We start from the raw sequence: 27,551 nt of genomic DNA on the forward strand, positions 1-27,551 counted from the left end.
GTTGGGGGAGGGGAGGAACAGTACAGTAGTAGGCCGCTTGATATTAGTTCTTCACTGTGAACACACACACAAAGCTCCGTAGGCCAGACAACACTTGTGTGTGTGTGTGTGTGTTTGGTGTGTGTGTGTGTGTGAGAGTAACTGCACAGATGGACAATGGTGGATGAGACAGGTGTGTGGACCAGGTGTACAGACTTGAAGATGTAGGCACAAGTGTTTTTACAGGCTTAAAACTAACCCCACCCCCCATCTCCCCCCCACAACACACACACACACACACACACAGGGCTAACAGTCACAGTCTCGGCAGCGGCTAAGAAATGTAAAGTGCAAAACACTCCCATACAATCTGCCCTCAGCCCTCATGAAGCCATTTACATGTAGACTACTTCATTTCCTTCCAGTTTAATTACCTCATTTCACCCAGTTGGAAACCACCGTTGAAATGAAATCTTTTGTTGGCATTGACATTTTTTTTTTTTTTTGTAATTGTGGATTAATTTTTATGATTCCCCTCTTTCTCTTCAATGATGTAATTTCACCTCTAGGGGGAGCCCTCTGTTTCTGTATTTGTTGGAGAAACAGCTAATTGGGGTGGTTAATTGCACCTTAACCATAAATTGCTGCCGGCAGTGTGTGTGTGTGTGTGTGTGTGTGTGTGTGTGTGTATGTGTGTGTGTGTTTTAGCTGAGTATGGCTGCAACACTGGACTCAGTGTGTGCTGAAGTGGACTTCTCCTGCTGGATGGGACGTGAAGGATCACCCAGAGATTCAGACAATAGCTAAGCCGGGGTGGGCCTGGTGGGCTGGCTGTGCTTTTTAGGAAGGCTGTATGTCAACTGCCTGTCAGGAACACGAGTGTGTTTATTTATATGTGTGTGTGTGTGTGTGTGTGTGTGTGTGTGTATGTGTGTGTACTCACCAGTTTCTTCAGTGTTTCCATGAAGGCCTCTCCCTCCCTGCTGTTTGCTTAGTGCAGGCTGAGGCAGACAGCTCAGTGTGGGCTTAAGATTCACACACACACATATACACACAAACTACATGCTCTAGGCGCTCTCATTCCTTTTCCTCATCTAATCATGATTTAGCGTGTGTACTCCTCTCGTTAGAGGTTCATAATATTATACCACGTGTGTCTGCATCTAACTCTTTGTTTTATTTCTACGTGTGTGTGCATATTAGTGTACGTCCTCTTTGCTTTGTTTTGTTACAGTATGTGCATGTATTTGCTAGCTTACATTTCTTTGTGTGTGTGTGTGTGTGTGTGTGCGCACATGCATACACGTGCACAGGTGTCCTTTGTATTGTTTTTGTGCCCTTGCACAGTGCAGGCCTGTGTGATTGTCATTTCCGTCATGTCTGCCTGGACATTTTTGGTAGTCAGCTCCAGTTTGTTGGAGAGTTGGCTCTATGCCAGTTAATTACTAAAGCTGCTAGTATTTCTCTGTGCACTTGTGAGTCTGTGTGCATCCATTAGTCCAAAATATAGCTGGAATGAACCTGAAATAGAAATAAATGTTGAAACTATTACAAAAATGAAATTGAATAGAATTGTAAAATTAGCTTTCATGCTGAATGAGACATATACCCACAATGTGTGGGCTGGCGCGGCATCAGGTTTCCCCTCTCTTCATCTGCGGTGTGGTTTGATGATGGGCAGTTTGGTTTGTCTGTGCCTCTCTGTGGTCTGTGTTTTCAGCAACCTACTTGTGCTTGGTCGGCAGGAGTGGAGACAGTTGCCATAGGCCAGAGACGTGCAGCTGTGAGAAGTCCCCCCCTCTATATATATATATATATATATATATATATCTATGATATATATAGTGTGACTGAATGACTAAATGTATTGGATGATAAAAAAACACACACTGCACTGCAGTCATTACATACATTAAAAATAACCGAGAATGAAAACACAATAAAACCTGAAGGCTTTATATTTCCACTGTGGTCTTCTGTGTTCCCCTGTGGTGGAATAACACAGCACACCACAAAACAACAAAACAACAAAACAGCAAGCGAAGACAATACAATCAACATAATCAACATATGAATAGCAAATAAATAGCAGGCGGCAGGTTAGCTATGTCAACATTCTCCTGTTTTCATGGTCACAAAAGCAAAGAATTATAAAGTGAATATACTACTACACGGTGCTTTGTAACCATGTCTTTAAACCCTCTTTAAACGCGCTCTACTATTCCACTACTGAATCAAAAAGGTATCAAATATGTTGAGCTAGCTCTTGTAAAGTAGCTATGATCGCGTCTTAGCAGTGAGAAGTATTGAATTAAATATTTTGCAACCATAATTCACCAATTTTGCAAGTGAGAAAAATCTTAATGTAAATGTTTCTTTTTTCCATCTACATTAAGATGTTGCTCACTTATACACTTTCCTGTCGAGAGTTAGATGAGAAGTTTTATATCACTCTCATGTCTGTATGTTAAATATGATGCCTATAGGTCACAGACTGGAACTGAGGAAACATCTAACCTGGCTCTGTGCAAAAAATCTTTGTATGTATTAAACAAACAAGATCCTGTTTGCAGTCTGTGTAGTAAGTTAAGCTAACAGTCTCCTGGCTGTGAGTTAGCCTCATATCTAGCGTCTTCTCATCTAAGTCTTGCCAACAAAGTAAATAAATGTAATTCCCAAAATGTATAACTGTGAGTCTCTGCAGTGCAGCATGTGCACAATGTCACTTAGCTTTATCTTTACATTCTGACAGGATGTGTGCTACTGATGAACTTACCAGTGGCTGCTAACTTCAAAGCACATGTGTCAGCCAGTAAAAATTAACTTCATGTAACTCCGTTTTTAAAGCATTATCTGTGTTCCTCATGCAATCCATGAGAGAGGACAGGGTGTCCCTTGCTGAATTAAGAATAGGTCTATTTCTCTGAAATTCAGGCTCACTCATAGCAAGTTGGTCGCCATGATGAGAGATAGCATTTGAGGGAATGTTTGCTGATCACGCTCTTCCCGACTCTTCAAAGCAATTTTTTAATCGAATCTGAGAGCAGAAGATTATTATTTAACAAATTGATTTTGAAAGTGTGATTTTTCTCTGATGGATATAATGCAGCAGTAATAGAGGGTTCCTGAGACATGTGTCTGTCTGCAGCTGTTAAACGTCAGGGAGCTAAGCTTTTCACAGGTCATCCTGCTCTGGCTCTGCAGAGCTCAATACTTCAGTCTCTCTCTGTCTTACTGCTCGTCCCTTTCCTCCACTCACCTCTTCGCCTTCTACCTTTCTGCTCATTCTGCTGGTGCTTTCTCATTTTCCCTCTTCTGCCCTTCTCATTCTCCTTTCTCTCTTTCCTCAAGTGTCTTCTCCCAACTTTTCTCTTTCTCTTTGTGCATCTCCCTCTCAGCCTCCACTCTGAGATCCTCTGCACCTCTCACGTACAAGCCTCCAAACAGGCAAACAGTCATGCAGCTCTGCTATCACAATATAATGAGATTGGGAGCACCCAAATTGAAAGAAGCCATTTTCTACAGCTGTCAACTTATTATCGAAGAAGGGGGGGGGGGGCTTATTCCAGTACCTCTAAAGGCAGCGGAGGAGAGAGGGATGGAGGTGATGGAGGGATGGAAGGGAGTAGGGGTTTGAAGTGAGAGCGGTGCTGAGGGAGGAGGTGGATAGGGAGCTCAGGGGTGAGCTGTTTTACATTTTGAATGTTTTCCTTTTTTTCCCCCCTTCCACTCAGTCGCTCTCTCTCTGGTATTCCACTTTGGTCACCAGTGCAGCTCTTGAAGTTCAAGTCTTTTATTCACCATGTTACTCTTAATATTTTAAAAGGCAGTATGTAAGGCTTTGTGGACCCGTGTTCTTTGAATGTATGCGACACTTTGAGCACCTCTCAGCGTGTGTGAGTGTTTACTTTCCCACTTCATGACTATTTATATGCAAACAGTAGGTATACTTGTGTCCAGGGGAACGGCTGCCTCTCTGTTTTAGCCACACGCTTCGACTGGTACACACTCTAATTTGAAATTCAAACATTTAGGTGTTGCTTTTACCTGCAGTATTTTATAATGGTTGAACACTGACTGACTGGCTGTGTGGATCAAACCGACCTCTATCCTGCTCCATTCTTCATTTGTTAATTGTAAACCGCAGGGAGGATTAGGAAAAGTTCTGCTGACACACCTCCATAAAATACTCCTATGCTCATACGCACAGCCAGTTGCAGGCTCTGAGCCCGAAAGAAACATATTCTCTTCAGCATTAGGCAAGCAGCTCATTCCCAGAGACACATTAACGGACATGACTACAGCGCTCCTCACATATTGACGCCCTGATCACATCCTTTAAATGTCATACGTTCAGTGACGGGCCGCAGAACTGGTTTAGGAGGTTTTTGAAGACGCCACGCGCAAGCTGTCAGACCTCACCAGCATCTGCTGGGTCTGATGGTAGAGTTGAATCTGTCCTTGTTCCTTATTTCCAACCAGGATAGTTTATTCTACTTGACATTTTCAAAAGAGCCACCCCCACACACATACACATCTTATTTCCTGTAAAAAAAAAAAAAAAAAAACGCTTTAATCCAGCTTCTAAAGACATTAAACCATAAATAATCTTCTTTTTGTTTTAGTGTCTTGTCGAAAAGTCAAATACTTTCAAACCTAAGTTTGCTTTTATCCTAATAAAAGATGATTATATGCTCTGTTTGTACCTTCACAGTGTTGTTGTAGTGTGTTGTTGTGGCAAATTTCAATAATTACCCCAGCCAAGGAGGCTTTTAGTCCCCAGAGTTTGTTTGCTTTTTGTCTGTTAATTAGCAGATATCTCAAAAACTATTTAACAGATCTCAGTAAAATTTGGCAGAAACCCAGGCCTTGGGCCAAGAAGGAACTGATTAGATTTTGGTGCAGATAGCACTAATACGGGAAACCATTTTTCTGGAGGATTCTTTGGTTTGCCATTTTGGATTTTATGTAAAAACTGCTTTTTCTTACAACAACAAATTTCATCCAATCATTGCAAAATGGTGCATAATGGATGAGGCCCGAACAAGTTTTAGGGTTCGTTTTTCGACTCGCCATGCAATATTTTCTTCTGTAATTGTTTAGCCAGGTTCTTTTAGATGTAGCCTGTTTTTAAAGTGTCAAAGCTGCTACAAAAGCTGCAGTATTAATAACTAACTTAGATGTGTTTCTGCATGTTGCATTCATCAGGAGATATATGTGTAGCCTATTTAAAGGGACTGATTTAAACATTAAAGTCTGCTTACAGGTGTTGGGGAGCACGACTGCTTATGTGAAAGTTGTAAAAAGTTATAAAAAGGCTTTTGTGGGTCCAAAGGGAAATCTGATAAATGACCTATAGTGATGTCATTTGAGTCAGTGTTGGTTGAAGACGTCAAGTGTAAAAATAAAACAAATCTAGAGTGTGGTGCAGTGTTAGAAAGAAGTGAGCTTATCAGACCTCTGTAACTCGCTCCTCATCTCTGCTTAAGGCTCAAGGCTTCCTTAGCTGCAGTAACACTTCTAAGTCTGACTGTCAGCGGTCTTGTTGCATTGTGGGTAATGCAGGCGCCTGGTTTTGAATACATGGAATAAAAAAAAAGGTTGTTGCATCAGCTGTGATTCTTTGTTTTTTCAAACTGTCACTGCTGAGTCTCACAGTACTATAGGAGTACAATGTGACATTGGTGGAGTCTTTCTTAAACATAATACCAAAATGCATAAACATAATGTGCAACATTACAACCAAATTTTGATGACAAGTCCACATCTGCTGCTGCAAAATGTCCTGCACAATTAATAAATCAATTAGTTAGTAACTTCCTTTTGGAGGATGCACAAACCAAATCCAGCAAATATCAGCGACTGCACTCCAGTTTTTTCTGAGGTTGCTGCTGGCCCTGTGCTGTAGCTGTGTGCGTGTGCAGCTGTAGTTTTGTGTGTCCTGTAACCACCGTCTGTATAGCAGAGTGACCTTGATGTCTGCACTCAGCAGGAAGACACGAGAGAGGGGTGATTAACAGGAGTGAGACAAAGAGAGGAGAGACAGAAGTGGGAAGAACGAGGAAAATTTAAAGTGTGAAAGTTAAACACGCCAAAAAAAAAAAAAAGAAGAAAAGCAGGGGACACAATTCAGATAAAAGTGAAGGTGTTAAAGAGTGAGGGAAAGATGTAAAAGAATGAGAAGCCAAATGAAGGGTGGGTGGGGTGTATGAGTGACTCACCACACATCTATTGGGTTTTTTTTCTTCTTCTTCTTCTTCTTCTTCCTCTCCCTACAGGCAATCTGGAGGTGCAGTCATCAAGAACAGGTAAGAGGGAGGATGAGAGATGGGGGGGGGTGAAAGGAAGGTGGGAGGGAGGGAGGGAGGGAGGAACAAAGAGATGAATATTACACTGAATGTTAATCAAACTCACACTTGTACAGGTGAGAAAATACAGTGCACAGTCGACATTGTCCTCACAGTGAAAAATGTGTTACTGTACTGTGTGTGTGTGTGTGTGTGTGTGTGTGTGTGTGGTTTTAACAGTGTGTCACTGCCAGCTCATCTGCTGTGACCCAGGTTAATAGGACTGTGCATCTCCATGGCTTGCCTACACACACACACACACACACACACACACACAATAGCTGCCCATGACTGTGCACTTACTGCCCCTTTTGACTTACACACATGCACTTAGAAGTGTGTGCACACTACATACACACATACACACACACATGCAGTGTTTCCCCGCTGATGTTGGACTGTATTCCCTCCCTCTCCTTCACCTTTGACCCCCCCCCACACACACACTTCCTCCCTCTTCCTATTACCCTTTCTCCTCCCTCAGTCTCGGTGAGGAGTTTTATAAGGAGGCCATTGAACACTGTCGCAGCTACAATGCTCGTCTGTGTGCCGAGCGCTCCATGCGTCTCCCCTTCCTGGACTCCCAGACCGGCGTGGCCCAGAGCAACTGTTACATCTGGATGGAGAAGAACCACCGTGGACCGGGTGTGTGTCTCTCTGTGTGTGTTTGTGCGTTTGATACCTGGGCAAAAATAAAGAGCGGCTGGCTGGCGCTTGAGGAGTACTCCAGAGCACTCTTCTTTGTTGGTGTGTGTGTGTGTTGTATTTGCCAGCTGTTGTGCTACACAAATTATTCTCTCCAGTCATTTGTCCTGCGGCTTCCTTCCCCTGCTCTGCTTGTTTCTGTCTCTCTTTCCTTCCTCCCTCATTTCCTCCTCCTCTTTTCCAGGCCTCCTACCTTTCACACCTCAACTTTTTTTTTTTTTTACTTTCCCCAAAGGGTGTTTTCTCATCGCTTTCTCTTTCTCTGTAACATCAGTGTATTTTGGCAGTGAATCAGACACCCCTGTAGGCAATGATACGCCGCTGGCACCAACTATTCCAGAGAGAGTGCACTTTATGTGTGTTTGTGTGTGTGTGTGCACTAGTGCATGAGTGTGTTAAAACTTGAGTTCGTAGGCTATGTGTCTGCCAGTATAATCCTTTTGTTTGTTAGTTAGTTTTTAGTTCTTACTTGATTTGCATACAATAGTGCCGAATTAAATTGATTGACTTGATTTGCATGTATTTAAGATTTAAGATTTCATTCCTATTTGGTAAATTGAATAGATTTTTTAATGGCTGACTATTCATTAGAAACAACCTTGAGATAAAGTTTTCCAAAACCAACAAAAAGTAGTTTTCTGTATATTTAAAAACCGTATTAATAATTACACGATTTTGGGTTGGAAGCATGTACAGTACCACAAACAACCATTTATACCACAACCATTTATATTTTTGGCCATGCTAGAGTTGTGGCTCTAGGGATGGAAAAGCCCGTCAGTCAGTCCACCTCTTTTACCACTATAGTGCCGCAGGGAGGATGTTTTTTTGTAGGCCAACCCTGATGTTAGCATCATGCTGGTTCCAATGGGACTTTTACATTGGCTTTTGGGTTACTGCAGAATATAAACTCTGTGACAAACAAAAGTTTATGATACTGACACGTTTTGTTCAGCACAGTAATCTTCACAAATTAACACCTCTTATATGGTTTTTGAAGCCCAACGACGTAAAAAAGCTAATGTTAGGCTGCAAACAAATTACAGCCCAGTTGCATGACTTCAACACCACCACCACTAAACCTCCAACTTGTAGTTTTATTTAGCTCTTACCTCTTCTACAAAAGCATTTCCTCTCACAAAATTAGCAATAGTTTGCAAAAAAACGTGAGTATAAACACAACAAGGCTGTAAAAGTGGACTGGTGAGTAGATGATGATGACATTTAAGGTCCCTGACAACCTCTGTAGTATCATTTAGTCACTTGTTAACACCAGTCTTTTTAGGAGACGTAAACGCTTGAAGCAACCAAAAACCCAAAGACTTCAAAATGAAACAGTTGAAATGTCTTGACATCTGTTAAGCGGATTGTTATGAAATTTGTTGCACTCAATCAATTGTAATAACCCCCTAATCTATGTTGGTTTCTAGTACTTCATTTTATCACCAAATACCTGCAAAACTAATGACATTCCCATCAGCCTTTGCTGTACTTGCGTCACATGCAAATTAGTATATGTTATCATGCTAATACACTAAGCTGTGATGTGTTAGCATTTTGGACAGTGTCACAGAGCAAACATGAATAAAACAACAAACTTAAGACAATGTAAGAATATCGTAAAATATTCTAGCACGTCATGCTTGAAATTTTAGTTTTCTAATAATCCAAACTTTGTTCACACACTCATGTTAGTACGTCCTATATCAAGCCGTGTATTCCTCTGTGTTTCAGGTCATGCTCCAGGTCAGTTGTACACATATCCTGCTCGCTGCTGGCGCAAGAAGAGACGGCTAAACATCCTGGAGGACCCGCGGCTTGTACCGATCGAGTTCAAGATCGGTAAGGAGTAAATGAGCCGGCCCATTTGAGGAACTTTTTCCACTAACAGCATTGTGGAATCTGTCAATCTGTGGGGCAGATGTAAATGAATGCTGGCCATTAACATTGAACCTCTTAACCTGCCACTTTCCCCTTTTATTTGTTTGTTTATTTATTTATTTTTTTTAGCTAGTCTCCCAAAAGTCCATTCAAATTATAATAAATTACAATAAAAAAATACATTGAAAATACTATAAAAACTGCTAGCGTGTTTCTTTTATTTCCCTTTGAGTAGTTTTAAGTTTTACTCTGTAGTAAGTGGGTTACATGAAGAGAAAACATCAGTTAAGAAACTGTGGAGACTTCCCCCATGCAACACCCTCAGTCATGTGATATTTCATACAAATTGCAGATGATCGCTTCAGCCTCTGTACACTGCCGAGGTCCTTGTGCCTTCATGAATCAGCCAAATTTTGTGTCCTCAGGGCAGTGTCAGCTTCAATGAGCATGTCAGCATGAATATGAGCTCTCTGCTGTTTTCTGATTGCAATTGTCTCATTCCCCAGACTACGAGGCCTCTCTAAAGAAGGAGGGGGGTATCCCTGATGGTCCTGTGCTGGAATCGCTGCTCGCCGGGGAAACCCTGGACAAGAAGGTAGAAACCAAGGAAGAAGAGCCAATGAGCGAGTGTCAGGTGAGACTCGTCGTTTCTCTTTCTTCCCTCTCATTTCCCTCTTCAGTTCTTTGTTGTTCTCTGTGTCTTGTTCCTGTTGTTTTCCTCTTATGTCAGCCTCTCCATCTCTTTTTATCTGTCTGTATTACCCTCTGTGTTTGTGTTTCTTTGTCTCTGCCTTTGTCTCTCTCCGAGTGTGTGTTTTGTTGGTGACATGGCTCCCACGGCTCTGACAACTCCCTCCTGGCGTAGAGTGTATGTATGTGTGTGTGTGTGTGTGTGTGTGTGTGTGTGTGTGTGTGTGTGTGTATGTGCTTGTGACTGCGTGCGATTGCACAGCAGCCGGTATTGGTGTTTTACACGGAATCCACTCATATGTTTTACAGACCAACCTTGTAAACAAAGGACATTTTAGGAAAGATCGAGCTGCCTCTTTGCTCTCTGTCATCCTTTATACAACATGTGGCACTCAGTAACTTCGGAGCAAAAACTTGATGCCCATCTGGCTGAGTATTTCACCAGCTAGAGGCCGCTGCTCTTGAACTCTTGAACTCAGATGGACAGCTAATCAATCAGCTGTTGAGTGAGTGGCCCTCACAGCTCTTTGAGAGCCAAAGTAGTGTTTAGGGCCTCTAACCCAAGGCTTCCTCTAACTACAACCAAGCCTTGAGGCTGTCTCAGCTGGGCTTTACTTCAGCACCTTACTGCTATCTTTTTACCATAATCAGATTAAAGTCTTTCAACATAACACTGGTGTTTTCCTATAAAGACATGAAAACTAAAAGCCTCTTGTATTGAAGGGGCAGCTCCGCTGATTTTACACAACACTGCATTACAAACTAGAGGTGAGGGGTTTGAAAGAAGTGGGAGATAGGTCTCATAAAAGGGGCTATCTATGGGAAAGTTTTGGGGGCTTCACCTATATAAGGCTCTAAAAACCAGGATATTTCAGACCTTGCTGCTTGATTTTTATCTTTCCTGTTTTAATGTGCCTCTTGAGAGTCCCCTGGCTTTATAGAAGTGGAATACTAAATTGCATTTTGAATCCCTTCAGTTGAGGAAGTTGTTAATCGAATTGTTTATTTCAATGAAATGTTGACACATTTGGCTATGTTTAGTGTTAATGGTTCTGCTCTTACACTTCCACTGGGATTAAGCAAACACCCCCAAAATCAGCAGGGAGGAGTGCAATTTCATGGCCACCCATGGGTCGAGCCAGAGAAAAGAAAAGAAAAGAAAAGAAAAGAAAAGAAAAGAAAAGAAAAGAAAAGAAAAGAAAAGAAAAACAAAACAAACTAACCTGTCTTACAGTTCATACTGCTCCCTCTCTCTCGTTCTATGTCTGACCCATAGAAGTTGCTTGTCGGGGATTTCCCTCACGAGCTGGAGGTGGATGAGATGGAGGAAGACGTTCCGAAGAGAAAGAACCGTACCAAAGCACGGGTAAGACAACAATGACACTATCACTGTTTTTTTTTTGTTTTTTTTATCCACAATCATTTTATACTGAACCAACAAGCTAGGAAAGACATTGTTTGGCTGTCAGTAAAGAGAGGGAAGCCAAAGTCTGCAAAAAATCTTCCAGACTGAGCTCACGGTCAAACTGTGGTGGACCTGAGGTGAAAGTTCAGTGTCTTTCCTGTCAGACGTATAAGCACAAACAGTTCTGAATTAGACAACAGTTTAAGATGACAACCTGTAAAATAATCTGATGTACAATACTCAAGCACAACATGCACGTGTGAATTATCAGGAAAGTTTTAGCCTGTAAATCTGGGAAGAAAATTTCCATCACATCTACAAGAATCTTTCTTTTTCAGGTCTGAGAATATGATAGTTTCGACTTGATGTATTTCACATAGTATAATTTTGCACCTGCTCTGTATGCCACCCTCTGTAATGTAATGACATGTCAAACTAAGAACACTGGTACATGCAAACAGATCCGGAAATTGAAATCATGCTGGGATATTTTTTTTTTTTTTTTACAACTTTGATTAGATCAGACGGTTTTTTTTCCGCACTCTTTTTGGGCATCCTATGGGAAGATAATCAAGTGTTAACAATTTATTCTGGAACGCGTCACACACACATATACACATAGGCACAAACTCACAAACACACATGCACACACACACACACACACATGCTCACACGCAGACACCAGGGTTGCTAATTGGAGCTGTTGCTCCCCTGCTAGGTGTCATCAGCCCCCTCCTGCTGGAAGTGGAGCTTTACACTGAGAGCAGATGATTAGAATGCAAACGTGTGTGCGCGCATGAATGTGTATATGTGAGTATGTAGACACTTGAACACACAAATGAGGAGTGTGCTCTTACACTCTTTTTTTTGTGTGTATGTGTGCGTACAGGGGAAGTTCAAACTTTTTGTGTGTATCTCATGTACAGTTGAGAGTTGTTTACAAGTGTGTGTGTGTGTGTGTGTGTGTGTGTGTGTGTGTGTGTGTTCGCTGCAGGCCTACGGTGTTGGGGGCATGAGAAAGAGACAAGAGCTGCCTGCCATTGAAGACAGAGACAAGCCTTACGTCTGTGACAGTGAGTGCAACTTTACATCCTCATTCATGTTTCTCTTCATGTAACTATTCTTAGCTAACATGTACAGAATACTAATATTATATACACTGTATGTGTGTGTGTGTGTGTGTGTGTGTGTCTTTCAGTTTGTGGAAAGCGCTATAAGAACCGCCCAGGGCTGAGTTACCATTATACTCACACCCACCTGGCAGATGAGGAGGGGGAGGAAGACTCGGAGCGACACACGCTACCCTTCCAGCGCAAGAACAACCACAAGCGTGAGTCTGCTGTCTGAATATTAAACTTACTTGCAGTTGTCTCGTTGTCCGTCATTATTTACCTGATGTAGAGAGTCTCGGTTGGCTGGACAGGCTGATTCTGGGTCCTCAGTTACAGAATGAACATGTAGTGGGTGTAGCAATTTCAGGGTCATTCCAGTGAGCCTTAATAATCAGGATATTATCAAGAACTATTGATCGTCCTGGAGTTCCTCCTGCAGTTTTATAGATAGTTACAGTGCTGACTGAGCTAAATCCAAAGTTTGCACTCATGTGGATGAAAGATAAGATTTCTCCCAGTGGAGTACTGGGTTTAGCTGATTTCCTCAGCTCCAACAGATTCCCCTGTTCAGACTGATGCACTGACGCAGTCTTGAACTGTGCTTGTGGTAGATGAAAATGAGCCAGTGTGAGTCAACTCACCTGGCTTCTCAGCCCACTGCTTGACCTGGGATAAACAAGGGTCAGACATTAGCTTTGGTGAACTGATGGTGCAGTTATGGATGGAAATTATATTTAAAAGTCCCATATTTTACACTTTTCCTGTGTTTCATTTGAATTTTTGAAATCCATAAGAAGATATATTTGTAGTTTTAAGAACAAAAAGCCATCTCAATGTAGTTTTGCATCTCCTTTCTCAGGCTCTAAGCCTCTCCTCTGATTAGTTGACTGTTTTCTGAGTGATTGAATGAAAATATAACAGATTAAAGGTAAACACTCTTGGATGGTGGGTCTGGGTGGGCAGGGCTTGGGGCATGGCTGGGAGCAGTGACTGCTTTGTTGTGACATCACAAAGTAGGGAAGTTCTGTCTGATCGTTTTAAGGCTCAGTCACTGAATACAGGCTGTGTGCATTTCTCTGTGTACTGAGCGCTTTGATACTTTCACAGTGTTAATATAGAACCTAGACCTGGTTTATAATCAGAAAAGACATGGAAATGTCACTTAATACAATATGGGACCTTTAATGATGTTTAAGTAACATTTAACGGATCTAACAAGCCTAAACGAAAATTAGAGAAAATTGAAACTCCATTAGTTTCATTTATCTTATTAGTTAATGACATAACACAGTTCTGTGTAATTTTATCATTTTGCAATAATGTGTTTATGTAGCCACAGTCAAAGATGGGAGTCTCTGTAGAGACAACAACAGTGACAGCAAGGATTATGTCACAGCACCTTAGTACGCAGACAAACAGGGGAAAAACATCTGCAGTATATGCATGTCTTCCATGAAAAGTTAGTGGTTTTACTCTGATAGACACACTTAAGCCTGTTGTCTCCTATCCATTGCCAGAATACTTGACTCCAAGTCTATTGGCATTTTTTCAGACCTCTTGCGATGAAGGTGTGACAGTCAGATACACTGCAGAGTCAGCTGCCAACAAGCACAGGGGATCATATGGATCTATTTTAATAATAATGCACAAGAAATGTGTCAAGGTAACTATTTACATGCAGTAAAAGGTTCTCCACATTGCAGCAAAATGATTAATGTTAATCTTCCTCTGACAGTGTAAAGCTTAAAACCATTACAGTGTCTCTGTCAGTCATCACCCACCTGAGTTAATGCAACACTTCAGACAGTTTCAACAGCTCCTGCAAAGACACATCAGCTCAATGAGAGAACAAACGATGCGTCAATCAACACTCATCAGTCAGTGAACAAACACTAGTCAGACACTCTGGGAAATTTCCAGCACACTTTAAAGTTACAGCACACAGTATGACTGCAGCCATCAACGGTTTAACGAGTATCCATTAATGCGCTGGTCCAGAATATTATGAAGTAGTTATAATGAAGACCCATGGTATTACTTGCAAATGCCTCAAGCACTTCTTGCCAGAAGGTGTAGGAATGTATGTAAATGCAAGTGGACAGTGGAGCAGATGGTTGTATAGTGGTAAATCCTAGATTAACACAATCAAGTATTTTCAGCCATTCTAGTGGCATGGTTTTATAAATCGCTATGGTTGGTTGGTTGGTTGGTTGGTCGGTCAACTGCCACTTTGATCCCAGACTGAAATATCTTAACAACTATTGGATGGATTGCCATGAAATTTTGCGCAGACATTCATGAATCCCAATGACTTTGTTGACTGATTTCCTCTAGTGCAACCATGAGGTTCACATTTATTCTGTAGTTTTGAGTGAAATGTCTTGACAACTATTGGATGGATTGTGGAGAAATTTGGTAAATACGCTCATGCTTCCCTTGAATTGTAATAAGTTTGGTGATTCCCTGACTTTTCCTCTCGCTCCATCATCAGATCAAAATTGGAATTTGTCCAGCACTTTTTGGTTTATCACCAAATGCCTACAAAGCTAATGGCATTTCCATCAGCCTCAGATGTATTTTCTGTTTAGCGCTAATCAGCAAATATTGGTGTGGTAACACGCTAAATCAAGATGGCGAACATTATAACTGCTTACCATTAGCATTTAGCTCACAGTACAGCCTCACAGAGCTGTTAGCATGGCTGTAGACTCTTGTTACTAACTGACCGAAGATTTGGAAGGATGCAAAGATATCAAACATACTTTGTGTCACAATAATAAATCATTAATGCAGAGGATCACTGTTGTTGCAGTAGGTGCTGTCATTGGGAGCATACCCATCATTTTTCTCACATCCTGAAGGCCCCAGAATTACAGGAGATGAGTTCGCACTGGACAGTTCTACCCCTCATGATTTAGTTCAGTTCTAACGCAGGGTGTAGTGTGTGCTGTATAAACCAAGGCTGGAAGTAAGAGTGTGGAGGTTGGGGTTTTGCGTGGTTGAATTTAATGCAGGAGACAGACCTGCAATTTTTACAATCCTTACCTAACTTTAGCTAATTCTTTTGTTGCCTAGTGCTAACCATATTTTAACCGTAGTGTATTTGACATTTAGCTGATTTTAAATTTAGTGTAGTCTTCTCACAGACAACATTTTGATATGTAGCAGGAACAACACAGGTGAAACTTGATGATGGCTCCATTTCATTTATGTGTTTCAATAAGCTAGTGTGTACAAACCAGGGCCCTGTTTCCCAGAAGCATCTTAAGGCTAAGATGCGCTTAGTCCAATTGTAAATCTATGGGCTAAGTTCATTTTAACCTTAAGATGCTTGAGGGAAACAGAATCTGCTGCACAGAGCAATTTAATGAAATGTGGCCATTATAAATGTTATTATTTACACCTGTTTTTAGACAAGTTATAATGCCCATCATGAATAATGTCTCATGTAAGTCTGGCTCATGTGCATTTACTCACGTTGAGTGTCAGTGTGGATTTCTCCTCATGCCACATCATCTCTTGTGGGACTTTTGGCTTATATTTAATCAGATCAAGTATGAGACTCACTGAACATTGGCAGACTTCCTGAAGCTGTAAAGGGGCCTAGTGCAAAACCTGGAGGGACACAGGTTTGTGCAAGCATTTGAAGAGTAGAACAAGATTGTCCAAAGATCACTTGCGCAGTAAAAAGCACTGAGTGGTAGTAGGCTACATGCATAACAGTGCTGTGGGTTGTTGGCATCCCAAGACTGCAGTTATCGCAGGACTGCAAAGGCTCTGCTAATGACTAGCATAGGAGAATAATAACAACAAGTGAAGCAAATATTTAGGTTTCTATGAGCAGGTCATGACTCAGACCTCAAACCTCCTCTTCCTGTCAGCGGCGGCATCCACACTAACCAAATTGCTTGCCGTCTTTGTTTCTTTGTGGCTATTTATTTTCACCCCCAGGGCCAGTTTTCTATCAGCCTGTGGTTTTTGTTCAGCGTTGTCTTGTGTCTGCGTGTTTTGTTTGTTTGTGAACACTTCTTTTAAGGATAATAGTATACATTTATCCTGCGGGAGATTGTGTTCTGGTCAGTAATCGTCAGTAAAATGGCTACAGTTGTTCACACTCGTAAAAAAAAAAAACCAAGAGAAATAGCTGTGGACTTTTGAAAAGGGAACGCAGACGATTCATCCACTTTCTTTGTTCCTCCTGGTCTTAAAACAAGCAATTTGCTCAGAATAGAACACAGATAAACACACAAAAACACACATATCCACATTATCTGTGCATGCTGCACTGCAACAATGTGCACACTGAAACTCAGTTTCAGTTAATTGGCAGTGTGTGTTTTTAAATTGGACTGTCTGACAGAACAGACTGGCCCAGTATGTGTATATATATATATATATATGTGTGTGTGTGTGTGTGTGTGTGTGTGTGTGTGTGTGTGTGCGTGTGTGTGCGCGTGTGTGTGTATGTGTATGTGTGTGACCATGCTGCAGTCTAAGGTCTCTCCAGTGGAGGAGAGCAAGAGAGACAGCATTTGAATCGTTTAATATCCCCCATCACTCCCTCCCAAACAGTCAGTAATCACACACATGGTGTCGCACGCACGCACGCGCGCGCGCGCGCACACACACACACACACACACACACACGCACACACACACACACACAGCCTTAGAAAATGCAATCTTCTCTGCTGAAATGAAAAAGGAAGCTTAGCCCCTTTTGGTTGGTGTGTATGTATATTTGTGTGTGTGTCCACATGCACACGTATACATGCATCTGCAAGGCTCTGAGTGTGTGAATACATTAATGTGTGTGTGTATGTGCGTGTGTGTGTGTGTGTGTGTGCCATTACAGCTTTTCCCAATCTACTGAGTGTCATGAAGGAGCCCCCTCCACCCTTCCCTTCCGTACATCGCCACATATGTGATAATATTAATATGGCTCCACCAAATGAGAGCAACCCTGCATGCATAATTCATGCTATATTCTTGCTCAAAAAGCTGTCTAGACGCTGGAGTGTGTGTATGCAGCATCCAAGCTAAAACTTAGCAGGAAAACTATACAACTATAAAGTCTTCTCTGAGCCTCCTCCTGCTCCGTCCTCACTCCCTGTTTTTCCATCAGTGTGATAAATGGCAGATTATTCCACTAGGAGATGAGATTTTCCCTCTCAGTCTTTCTCTTCGTCCATCTTTTACCACCTTCCTCTTCTCCTCTTTCTCTGCATCCTCACTTAACCCTCCTCTCTCTCTCCCCTCCTGTTCTGCCTCCCGTTTTCCATTCTCCTCCTCTCTCTTATTCTGCTTCGTCTGTCAACCAGCTTTGGATTTTCTTTTAATTTATTTCTTTGTTTTGTGTCTACACTCCCCCTGAGCACAATCACCAAAATCAGCCAACATCTATTAAACCTCCCTGTATATCTGGATCCCAGCCGATATACTGCTTACTCAAAATGATCAGCCCCATTAAAATTCATGACTGCACCACATACTATGTTGTTGTTGTTGTTTTTTAAAACTCTTTTTTTTTTTACTTATTTTCTTCTAAAGAGGAGAAGAAGAAGGTTGGAGGTGGGGAGGGAGGGAGAGTAGGATGGCGGGTGGAGGTGTGGGGGTTCTCTTTTGGCATTGATGTGATGGTTTGAGGGGGTGGTGGGGGAAGAGGAGGAAGAAGAGGAGGAGGCTGAGGAGAAGTGGATGAATAAGGGGGATGTTTACTTTAGAGGTCGGCCCTGCAGTGTCCACCTGAAAATTGGTTTTGTGGTATGGAGAGAAAGAGAAAGAGAGAGAGAGGGATAGAGAGAGAAAGAGCAAAAGGGAAGGAGGTAGATGAGCGAGCAAGTAAGAAAGCGAAATAGTGAAATAGCAGAAATAAGATAAATAGATTGCAAGGAGGCAAACTGAGAGGAACAGCAACTGTGAATTAATGAATGAATGAGAGAAATAAAAGAAAGACAGAGAGAGAGAGAGAGAGAGGCAGAGGGGCAAGTAGAGGTGGGGGGGGGGTAGTTGTCATTAAATCCCCCTTCTCAAATCAGAGCTGAGATTCAGAGGCCACTTTATCTGGACGGACAGACGGTCCTACGGTGTGGAGCAGCAGGGACGCTCAGAGTGTGTCTCAAAATGCACACAACACAACACACACACACACACACACACACACACACACACACACGTCCATTTCTTTTTGGTGTGTGTCTGTGTGTTTGCGCTCGTGTCTGCCACTGAGTCGTGTGAATGTGCTGTATGGGCAATCATGCCCAACTTTGAGTGTGTATGTGTGTGTGTGTGTGTATATGTGTGTGACATGTAATTGAGCCCTTTGAAGGTCAGCTTCCCTCTGTTCCTACTCACCATTGTTGGTTGTTGTGTTTTTTTTTTTCCCTCTCCAGTATTTTTTTTTTTTTTTTTTTTTGCCTTGTGTCTCAAAATGGCCTCCCTGTCCTCCTCCTCCCGCTGTCTGCAGACAGAGGATTGAAGGATGAATTTTGATCAACCAACATCAATATAAACCAACGCTGACCAACCTAAAATGGCCACTCCCCAGTCTGGATCTGTTGTCACTCCATATGTGCGCCACTGCCTCTGTTGTTTACTCCCCTCTGTCTCTCTCTTCTGAATAATACAGCCAAGGTGATTTGAAGTGTGGTGAGATTCCAGCTCTTGTGTTTATTGCTTTAGCTATTGCATTGCCATTTATAGCAGTGTCACTGGGCAGATACAGATGTCTTTGTCAAGCTGTTTATTCTTTACACCGAGTGCTACCAAAACTTCTATATTATTTGGTCAGTGTGGCAAATTATCCCATTTAAGTCACCCTTTGCTCTAAATCTTCTCAATATTTCAACAGATAGATAGTTGGGGTTCGTTTTCAAATATGGAGTGTGGAGAAAGCCAATGCTTGGTGTATGATTTCATGTGTGTCATATTTCTACATGTGAAGACAGAGCATGTGGAAATAAAAGAGCATGCAGTGCTTTTTGGATGTGTTCTGAACTTTTCACGTACGCCGGCATTCCTCCTCAGCTTTTGATTGGTTGATTGTTGCCGCTGCTGCACGGCGGCAGGAAAGGAAGGGAGAAACGGCTGTTGCCTAGCAATCCGGTTGCCATAGATACCGCCAGGGCTCCCTCCTAAAGAGTACACTGTTATGTACATTGAAAAGAGAGAGAGAGAGAGATGGTAGAGGGACGGAGGGAGGAGAGGTATGGAGAGAATAGAAAAGGGGAGGAAGAGAGGAGAGGAAGAATGAAGGAGAAGAATGGAAGAAGTTGAAGCAGAGAAGGAGCGGAGGGGGCACAGAGTTCATTAAAAATAACATAAAGAATGGGAGGAGAGAGAAAAAACAGACAAAGAGAGAAGCGGAGCGAGAAGCAGAGAGTTGTACAGACTGAGAAAAAAAAATCTCTTCATGATTCATCATATAGATTCCCCCAGACAGTTGGAATTGTGAAGGCAGGGTAATATTGGAGTCTGCTTCATTTGGTATTCTGTCTTAAGATGTGGTACTGTGGTGTGCTGGCTGGTTGTTTTGTGGTTCCTCAGTTGTCTTGGCCATGTTTGGATAAGCCCCCCACACTACCACAGCCCTCCCCTCCGCCTCCACCAAAACCACCCACCACCACCACCACCACCACCACCACCACCACCTCCCCTCTCCCGCCCCAAATCCATCCTCTCACCCTCCATCCATCTCCTGATGTTTGTTTCTCTGTCTGTGACTGACTGTTATTGTAAAACACAGCAAGAGGAGGGAATAAGAACCAGCAATGCAACAGTTTCATACATACCACAGTCATCAATTATTTCTACTATAATAAATATGTCCAAATGTAAGTTGACATAATGCAACAGTGATTTAACTTTTGCACATTTCGGCCTAAACTCTGTCAGAATACCGTGTTATTCCTGGAGAACATCCTCCGGCACTCACATGATGCCTTTTACAAGTCTGACTTGTTTGGAATAAAAATTCTAATTGGTAGTTAGCATGAGCAGCGATAGCTACCACGACTGAACACACAAAGAGAACGGCACCACCTACAGAAACTCAAACTCCCCATTTCAGTGCACAAACACCACAAAAAATAGGATGCAGATTTCTAAATTTAAATGTGTTTTTTTTTCTTTTTCTAAAATACTCCCTCTCTTTTACGCTTCTGTTTTGTTTTAGCCTGACTGGTCATTTGACATTTCCACATGACAGTGCAGGGCTGACACATACTATAGTGGACCATGTGAGGTTGGGCACAATTCAAACAGGATTTCACAGTCACATTCCTAGCCGGCTCTCCCCCTGGAACAAAATAGGATTAATAATTTGCATTTTAACTCTTCATCGACAGGGACACAAGCCTGGCTAAGTGGCTCTTTTTAAGTGTGTGCAAATGTGAGTGCATGTTCACAGAGTATCCACACACACTGTTATAGGATGTGTGTGAGTGTGATTTCTTTACATGCATGATTTATAGGGGAGTTGGTGTGTTTGTGTGTGTGTGATTTATTTGCATGTGTGTCTATTCGCTAAATGTGCACATATCTGCAGACTGCAGAGCCTGACGGATTGTTTGTGTGTGTGTGTGTGTGAGAGTGTGTGTGAGTGTGTGTGTGTGTGTGTGTGTGTGTGTGTGTGTGTGTGTGTGTGTGTGTGTGTGTGTGTCTGTTCCTGCGGGTCAGTGTGATTACAAAGCAACCATAGATCAAGTTTTATTATGCACCAAAACTGCCTCTGTCCTCTTTCCTTTGCAATGTCATCTCTGCACACAAGCTCACATTGCATCACGCACACACAAATGCATGCATACAGACCCACAATGCACTGGGAGTTACGCAACCTGCTGACTGGACATGAGTGAAAGTAGTACTTGGGAGTGCGTGTGTGTATACGGGTGAGGGGTGGGGTAGGTTTGGTGGGTGCAGGGATGGAAAAGCAGCAAAAAAATGAGGGGAAAACAGAGGGAGAACAGAGCATGGCACTGGTGCAGGCATTAGAGTGACAACAGATGGATTGCAGGAAAGAGTTCCAATTTCCTCTTTGAGAGTAAAGGAAAAAAATAGATATAGAAGTGAAATAAGGAAAGGGAAGTGAAAAAAATGAAGCACAGCGAAGCGCAGAGAAGAGATCGAATCAGAGGCAGAGAGAGCAGCAGCAATAATGAGAATGCATGAAAGTGCAAAGAGGAAGAGAGAGGAAGAGGATGGGAGAAAGAGTGAGGGGAGGAAGATGGGAAGAGGGAGAGAGAGAGAAAGGAAGGCAGTGACTTTTCATCTGTGACTGACAGTTTCCATCTGACTGCATCTCTGCCTCCTTGTCTGCATAAAAAACCTGAAGATGTCTCCTCGACAATTTGGGATTTGTTACTGTGAGAATCTTCACGTACATGTGCTTTTAACCTGCGTCTTATCTGTTGTCCGTTTGTTTATCCCTTTGTTTTGTGTTACCATATGTACAATATTTGTGACTATAATTAAGTGTGTACCTGTGTGTGTGTGTGTGTGTGGATGAGTGTGTGTGGCTGAGGGTTACAGAGACTCTCATTCATCACATTAAAGAGAGCAAGTGGGGGATGGGGGACTGAAACTGGACGGCAAAAGTTATTATGCAAAGGCTTGGTTGTAAATCTTTGAGTGTGTGTGTGTGTGTGTGTGTGTGTGTGCACGCTCTACTGTATGTGTGTGGTTTGGTTGTGGGTGTGTTTCATCTGTGTGTGTGCTCTTGTATTTGTGTGTGCGTGTGCTGCTCCTGAGAGGCTCTCCTCATTAAGCAGCGAGGCGACAGGAGTGCAGAGTGTGTGTTTTCACACACCGCTGCTCCGATACAACGGGAGCCACTTTTTTTTCGCCTCCCTTCCTTCCCTCCCCTTTGTGCCTCCTCGTCTTCCTCCTCCTTCTCTCTTTCTTTCCCCACTTGCCTCATCTCTCCTTGAAATCCTTCCCTGCCTCCTTCTGTTTCTCCTCTTCCTCCACCTTCGTATCTCCTCCTCATCCTCACTCCTTCCTCCCATCTTCACCTGCAGTAACAGAGTGTTTGCTGCCTTCGGTAATTGTGAAGAACAAGACACACTCAATGTGAAAACATTCACACTCAACCATTACTTGTTATTTACCATCTAAACCCGCAGCCTCGATTAACCAAGTTTTGTGATGTTGGTAACCACGGCAACTGTTTCTTTGTTAATGGCTGAGCTTACCTTTATCTGCACAATACAACGGAATATAATCGAAGTTAAAAGAAGCATATTAAATCACTTTGATTAGTTCAAGTAAATGTCATGAAAATGTTAAACATGCAACAAATCAGGAAGCAGCAGAGACAGAAAAAAAGAGAAAACGTAAAAAGTGCGATGGAAGAGAAAGTCAGACAAGTCAACAGGTAGGCCTATTTGTTTGTGTGTGTGTGTGTGTATGTGTTTGTGTGTTTGTGTGTGGAGGGAGGGCAGTGGTTATTCCCTTCGGATGGAAGCGCTAAGTTGATGAGGCTTCCACTGTGGCCGGCCAGAGGATGAGATTATCGACCAGCCAAGAGTCGGGCTGTGGTTTGGTTCCAGGTCTGTCTGGAGTCTGGGAGGGAGAAAAGGGGGGACAGAGAGGGAAAAGGGGGGAGGAAGAGCTGAGGTTGGAGGGGTTGAGCGAGAGGGCGATATACTGGAGGAAGAAAATGAGGGAGAACGCCAGGATGAGGATACAGACACAAGGTCACAACTTTGTACTTGTTATCAGCCTCGTACTTTCTCATATCTTTTTTTTTTTTTTTTTGTCTTGCTGCTTTTCTTAATTACAGTGTAAGAAATGTTCTTCTTATCCAGGTCACCATTAGTTACAGAATCTTCAAATAAACCTATTCAGATACAATTATTCTAGTGAGAGGGTTGAGATCTTTTCACTTCTAATGTAGTTTTTTGTGCCTTTTAAAAAACACTCCAGCAACTTTAGACTCAATATGAAAAGTCTAATTTAAAAAGGAGATATATTTTTTTTAGCATTTTTTAAACAGAAAGAGCTGTTGTAATGCATTGAAAACCATGTATCACCAGATGTTATGTTTTCTTCAGACAAAGCTAAAGGATCAGATCTTAATAGGCTGAGAACATTCTCCGACTTTTTACCATTTAAAACCCACTGAATTATCAGAGCTGTTTGAAAAGTAATGAAACGAAGAGCTAATGAAAAGTTAATGTTGTGGACATACATGGTTTTCACAGAACAGTGCTATATAACAAAGCGATTTAAATGCAAGGATTTTATCTTTCAGTGTTTTTCTATTTTTCTCTGCTGTTCTCCTTCTTCTGTCTTTTCTTTCACTCAGAAAACCACAGTTACTCAATTTTTCAGCCTGACCCCGAAAACTCAGCATATTAGTAGCGCGCGTGTTTTTTTTTTTTAAAGCGACGCTTTATCAAACCACTGATAGAATAAATAAAATATGTGAGAATATATGATTATTTTTATTAAAAGTGAGGAGAGGCTTAAGTTGAAAAAAGGAGCAGGGCAAGAGGTGGCTCAGAGAGCAAAATAACAATGCGAGATAACGAAGGAGCAGCATGGAGGTGGAATGGAGAGAAAATGTGAAGGGGGGGCAGAGAGGGAGGAAGGATGGGGAAGGGTAGGTGTTGGGGGGGCATTTGAGGATTCATCTCTTGCTGGATAATTCCCAGGAGGATCTCTCTCCAACACTTGAAAGCTGTGAAGTGTGCGGTTCTGCTCATACTCCTCCTGGTAATTGGAAGAGGAGAGGAGGGAGGGAGGGAGGGAGAGGAGGGAGAGGAGGGTCAGGTAAAGGAGTTAGATATGGAGGTAAAAAAAAAAAAAAAAGAGCAAGAGGAGGAGGAGGAGGAGGAGGGGAGGAAGGTGGCTGAAGCAGGTAAAGATTTGGAGACAGGAGACAGGAGACAAGGACAGGAGGAGAGGTAAAGGTAACGAGGGGATTAGAAGGAAGAGAAAGCAAAAAGAACCGCCTGACTTGTGCCATTTTTCTTTGTTCAATCTCTCATTTTTTTCTCCCCAACCTGGCATATATCTCTTTTATTTTGCTCATTAGCTCATTCCTCTTTATTCTCTGTCTCTATCACTGTCCTCTTCCCACCCTCCCTTAGCCAGCAATGGCGTGTCTGTGGTTGCAGGCGGCTTCTGAAACATGGCCGCAGGCGTTTAATCATTGATGGAGTTTTTTTCCTCCATGCAGGCAGGCCAGCGGGCAGCCCCAGCTCACTCACATGCGTCAGGACCTGCTGATTCACTCTCTGGGGCCTCCGAGCACACACGCGCACACACACACACACACACACACACACACACACACACACACACACACACACACAAGCACTTACACATGCACACAGGCATGAATATAAAAGGCAGAGATGCACACCCATAACTGTAGCACACAGACACGGATAAAATGCAGCCTGAATGTGTTTGATTTGTGTGTGTGTGTGTGTGTGTGTGTGTGTGTGTGTGTGTGTGTGTGTGTGTGTGTGTGTGTGTGTGTGTGTCAGAGTCCACATGTGTGCCTGACTAGTTTAACCCACCAGGGATTGTGAGGCCCAATCAGCAGCAGCGAGCCCAAATAAAAGCAGAGAAGATAAAAGCAATTTGTTTGACCAGTACAAGAAGACAAAAATGTGTTTGCATTGGCTCCAGGCCTGCACGCCACATATGCCTCTACAGTTTTATACATCCTTCTGCTAGACTTGGTAAACATCTGGCTGTGTTAGTTTCTTAAAATGTAAATACACTTATACAGCTACTGTAAGCTCATACTGTACGACCACTATCATTCAGCTCTCGGGCAGGAGCTCCTCACGCAGCTTAGCCATGCTAGCGGTGTCGCTCTAGCAAAGTCTGTCAGTTGGTCAACCATTTGAACTACTGCAGAAAGTCTATAATGCTAGATATGAATAATTCCTACTGGATGAAATATAACAACTTTGATGATCCCTTAACTCCTCATCACCTGATGACATTTCCATTAACTGCACTGTGTATTTAGCGCTAATTAGCAAATGGTAGCATGCTAACCCACTGGTATCATACCTGGACCATGTTGAAATTCCTCCCTATCTACTAGACTCTCAGTAGTTTCCAGTGAGCCACATCTATAAAATATGATGCTTTTCAATATTGCAGAATAGAAAACAAAGAGTACTGTCTACTGCATGTACACAGCTTCTTTTGTTCTATTGTGCACATTTTTGAGAATAAGGACACTCAAATAAATAAAGTGCACTGTACGTAATGATTTTGGACACAGCCATGATCATGCTAAACTAAGATAAATGTTTAATATTAGCCTCACAGATTGCTAGCATGGCTGCAGACTTCGTCTTGTTCACGTTACGGACTATATTGTGGGTTGTGTTGAATTCATTTTTTTCAATATTCTGGATTTTGGTGCCAGTCTGACTGATCTGCTTTGTTCATATTGACCAATTTACACAGAACAGGCCCCATGAAGTGCAGGTTAGAAAATAAAATCTATAGTGAAACTCTCATCACTTGAAAAAGCTGACACCAGCAAGATATAAGGATGTGAGAATGGCGACATCATCAGTAAATCTGTAGCACTAAAAGTCCTTGTGGAATTAGTATACTGTTAAGTCCATTTGATAATTATTCCTATTGATGGTTGAACCGCAGTGATACTGTAGTTTAACCCAGCTTGTTTTCCATCACTGCACCACTGTATGAAAGTGCACAGCCCAGCACTAAATTCCTATATAGTTACTATTCTCACAGTATAAATGACAGGCTCTCTCTCATGGTTTTTACTCAGCATAACTCCGTTGAATTCTGCAGTAGCAGGTACAGCTTATCATTTCCCTCCCCTCCTCTGTTCTCTGTCTGTCTCTCTGTCTCTCATCCTGATCAGAGTTTTTTCTTTTATTATTTTATTTCTCTGAGGATTAAAGCCAGACCCTGTGGAGGAGAAACCAAATCTCTCTCTCTCTCTCTCTCTCTCTCACTCCTCCTTTCCTTCTCACCCTCTTTTCCATCAAATTCCCCCTCTCCTCATCACCCTCCCCTTCCGGCCAAACAAGACTCCACCCTGAAATGGATGGATTAATGACCTCTCTCTGCCTCTCATGTGAACACACACATACGCACGCACGCACACACACACACACACACACACCAGCAGTATCACCTACAGCCCTCTGTCTGCACGCCTGTGTCTTTTGTCTTTCTGCAGGATGAATGGCTTTCTATGCATGTCTGTATACGTGCATGCGAGTACCTGTGTGATCTACATTGTATTGACGCTCTGTCCTGGTTGGTGAGTCATTATGAAGGACCTGTCCAGTGTTTTACATCTTCGAGAGGAAAGCACACATGCAGAATAGTCTGCAGTGGTTATGTGATTGCTTCCATTAAAGAGATTATGCAATCAAAAGCAGTAAGACAGGCAGACAAACCAACAGTCAGACAGACAAAAGAACAGGGGGGGTGGGGGTAGATGTGGAACGCACACACATACACACACACTCACACACACATACAGTATGTATATATATGTATATATATATATATATATAAACACAGCACTCAGGCAAGCAAGGGGAATTTCTCTCTTGTTAATAATTATTATGAAACAGCTTCACATGGAGCACTTGCCTTTCCGCGCTCAGCATGACGGCAGGTCTGTCCCGGCAGCCTCCCTACACACTCACACACACACTCACACTTCTCCCATATTTTTTCAATTCCTCCTCCCTCCTCCACTTGACAATATTTACCAGACCCCATGGGCTCCCAATGGACATCCCCCTCTGTTCCTCCCCATCTCCTTCCCCTCCCTTCCCCTCTCACTTCCTGGGTGAGCCGGGTGTTCGGTGAGTCCCAGGCTCCAGCGCAGGCCTGCACCAGTGCTTGTTTTTACCAAAGCAAACAGATGGAAAAAGAGAAAGACACAGACAGAGCGTTGTGCCCAGCTGGGATGGTGTGCAGTCAGGCAACGGGGGACTTAGTTACAGATCGTCTTTCTTCTTCTTTGTCTTACATCTCAACATTTTACCTGTAATCACTCCCTGTCAGTACAACACTCTGTCCATGTTTTCTTTCTCAGCACACCTTGGTGGCGGCTGATCTATTGATAAGTTAGGACTTTCATAGACTTCCCCTCTCCGATCTGTCTTTCTGTCTAGTGATTAACACAGCTCCTTCACTCCAGGGAAACATTTCATAACAGTGACTTATGAGTTTACACTCTTCATCCCCCTCTTCCAGGAGCCCAGGAGGGATCAAGCTAAAATCCCCATTTTCCTTACCCGCTTCTCCTTTCTTCTTCTTCTTCCAGCCAAGAAAGCACCGGACGGTTCAGTGATCGCCAATGGCTACTGTGACTTCTGCCTCGGAGGCTCAAAGAAGACCGGCTGTCCTGAAGACCTTATCTCCTGTGCAGACTGTGGACGCTCAGGTAGGGCACCGCTGAAGGGG

At 42.7% G+C, this 27,551-nt stretch overlaps 1 protein-coding gene across 1 annotated transcript in view; it reads left to right on the forward strand.

The window, feature by feature from the left end:
- dpf1 (double PHD fingers 1) overlaps positions 1-27,551 on the forward strand; it is a 38,108-nt gene that overhangs the window by 5,804 nt on the left and 4,753 nt on the right. The window contains exons 2-9 of the mRNA XM_022760482.1: positions 6,258-6,287; positions 6,811-6,971; positions 8,766-8,873; positions 9,419-9,546; positions 10,879-10,968; positions 12,002-12,080; positions 12,206-12,337; positions 27,412-27,531. Of these exons, the coding sequence (XP_022616203.1) occupies positions 6,258-6,287; positions 6,811-6,971; positions 8,766-8,873; positions 9,419-9,546; positions 10,879-10,968; positions 12,002-12,080; positions 12,206-12,337; positions 27,412-27,531 (848 nt within the window). The remainder of the gene's footprint in view (positions 1-6,257; positions 6,288-6,810; positions 6,972-8,765; positions 8,874-9,418; positions 9,547-10,878; positions 10,969-12,001; positions 12,081-12,205; positions 12,338-27,411; positions 27,532-27,551) is intronic.

This window comes from Seriola dumerili, unplaced genomic scaffold (assembly GCF_002260705.1).
Source record: "Seriola dumerili isolate Sdu_G_001 unplaced genomic scaffold, Sdu_1.0 BDQW01000337.1, whole genome shotgun sequence".
NCBI lineage: Eukaryota > Metazoa > Chordata > Actinopteri > Carangiformes > Carangidae > Seriola > Seriola dumerili.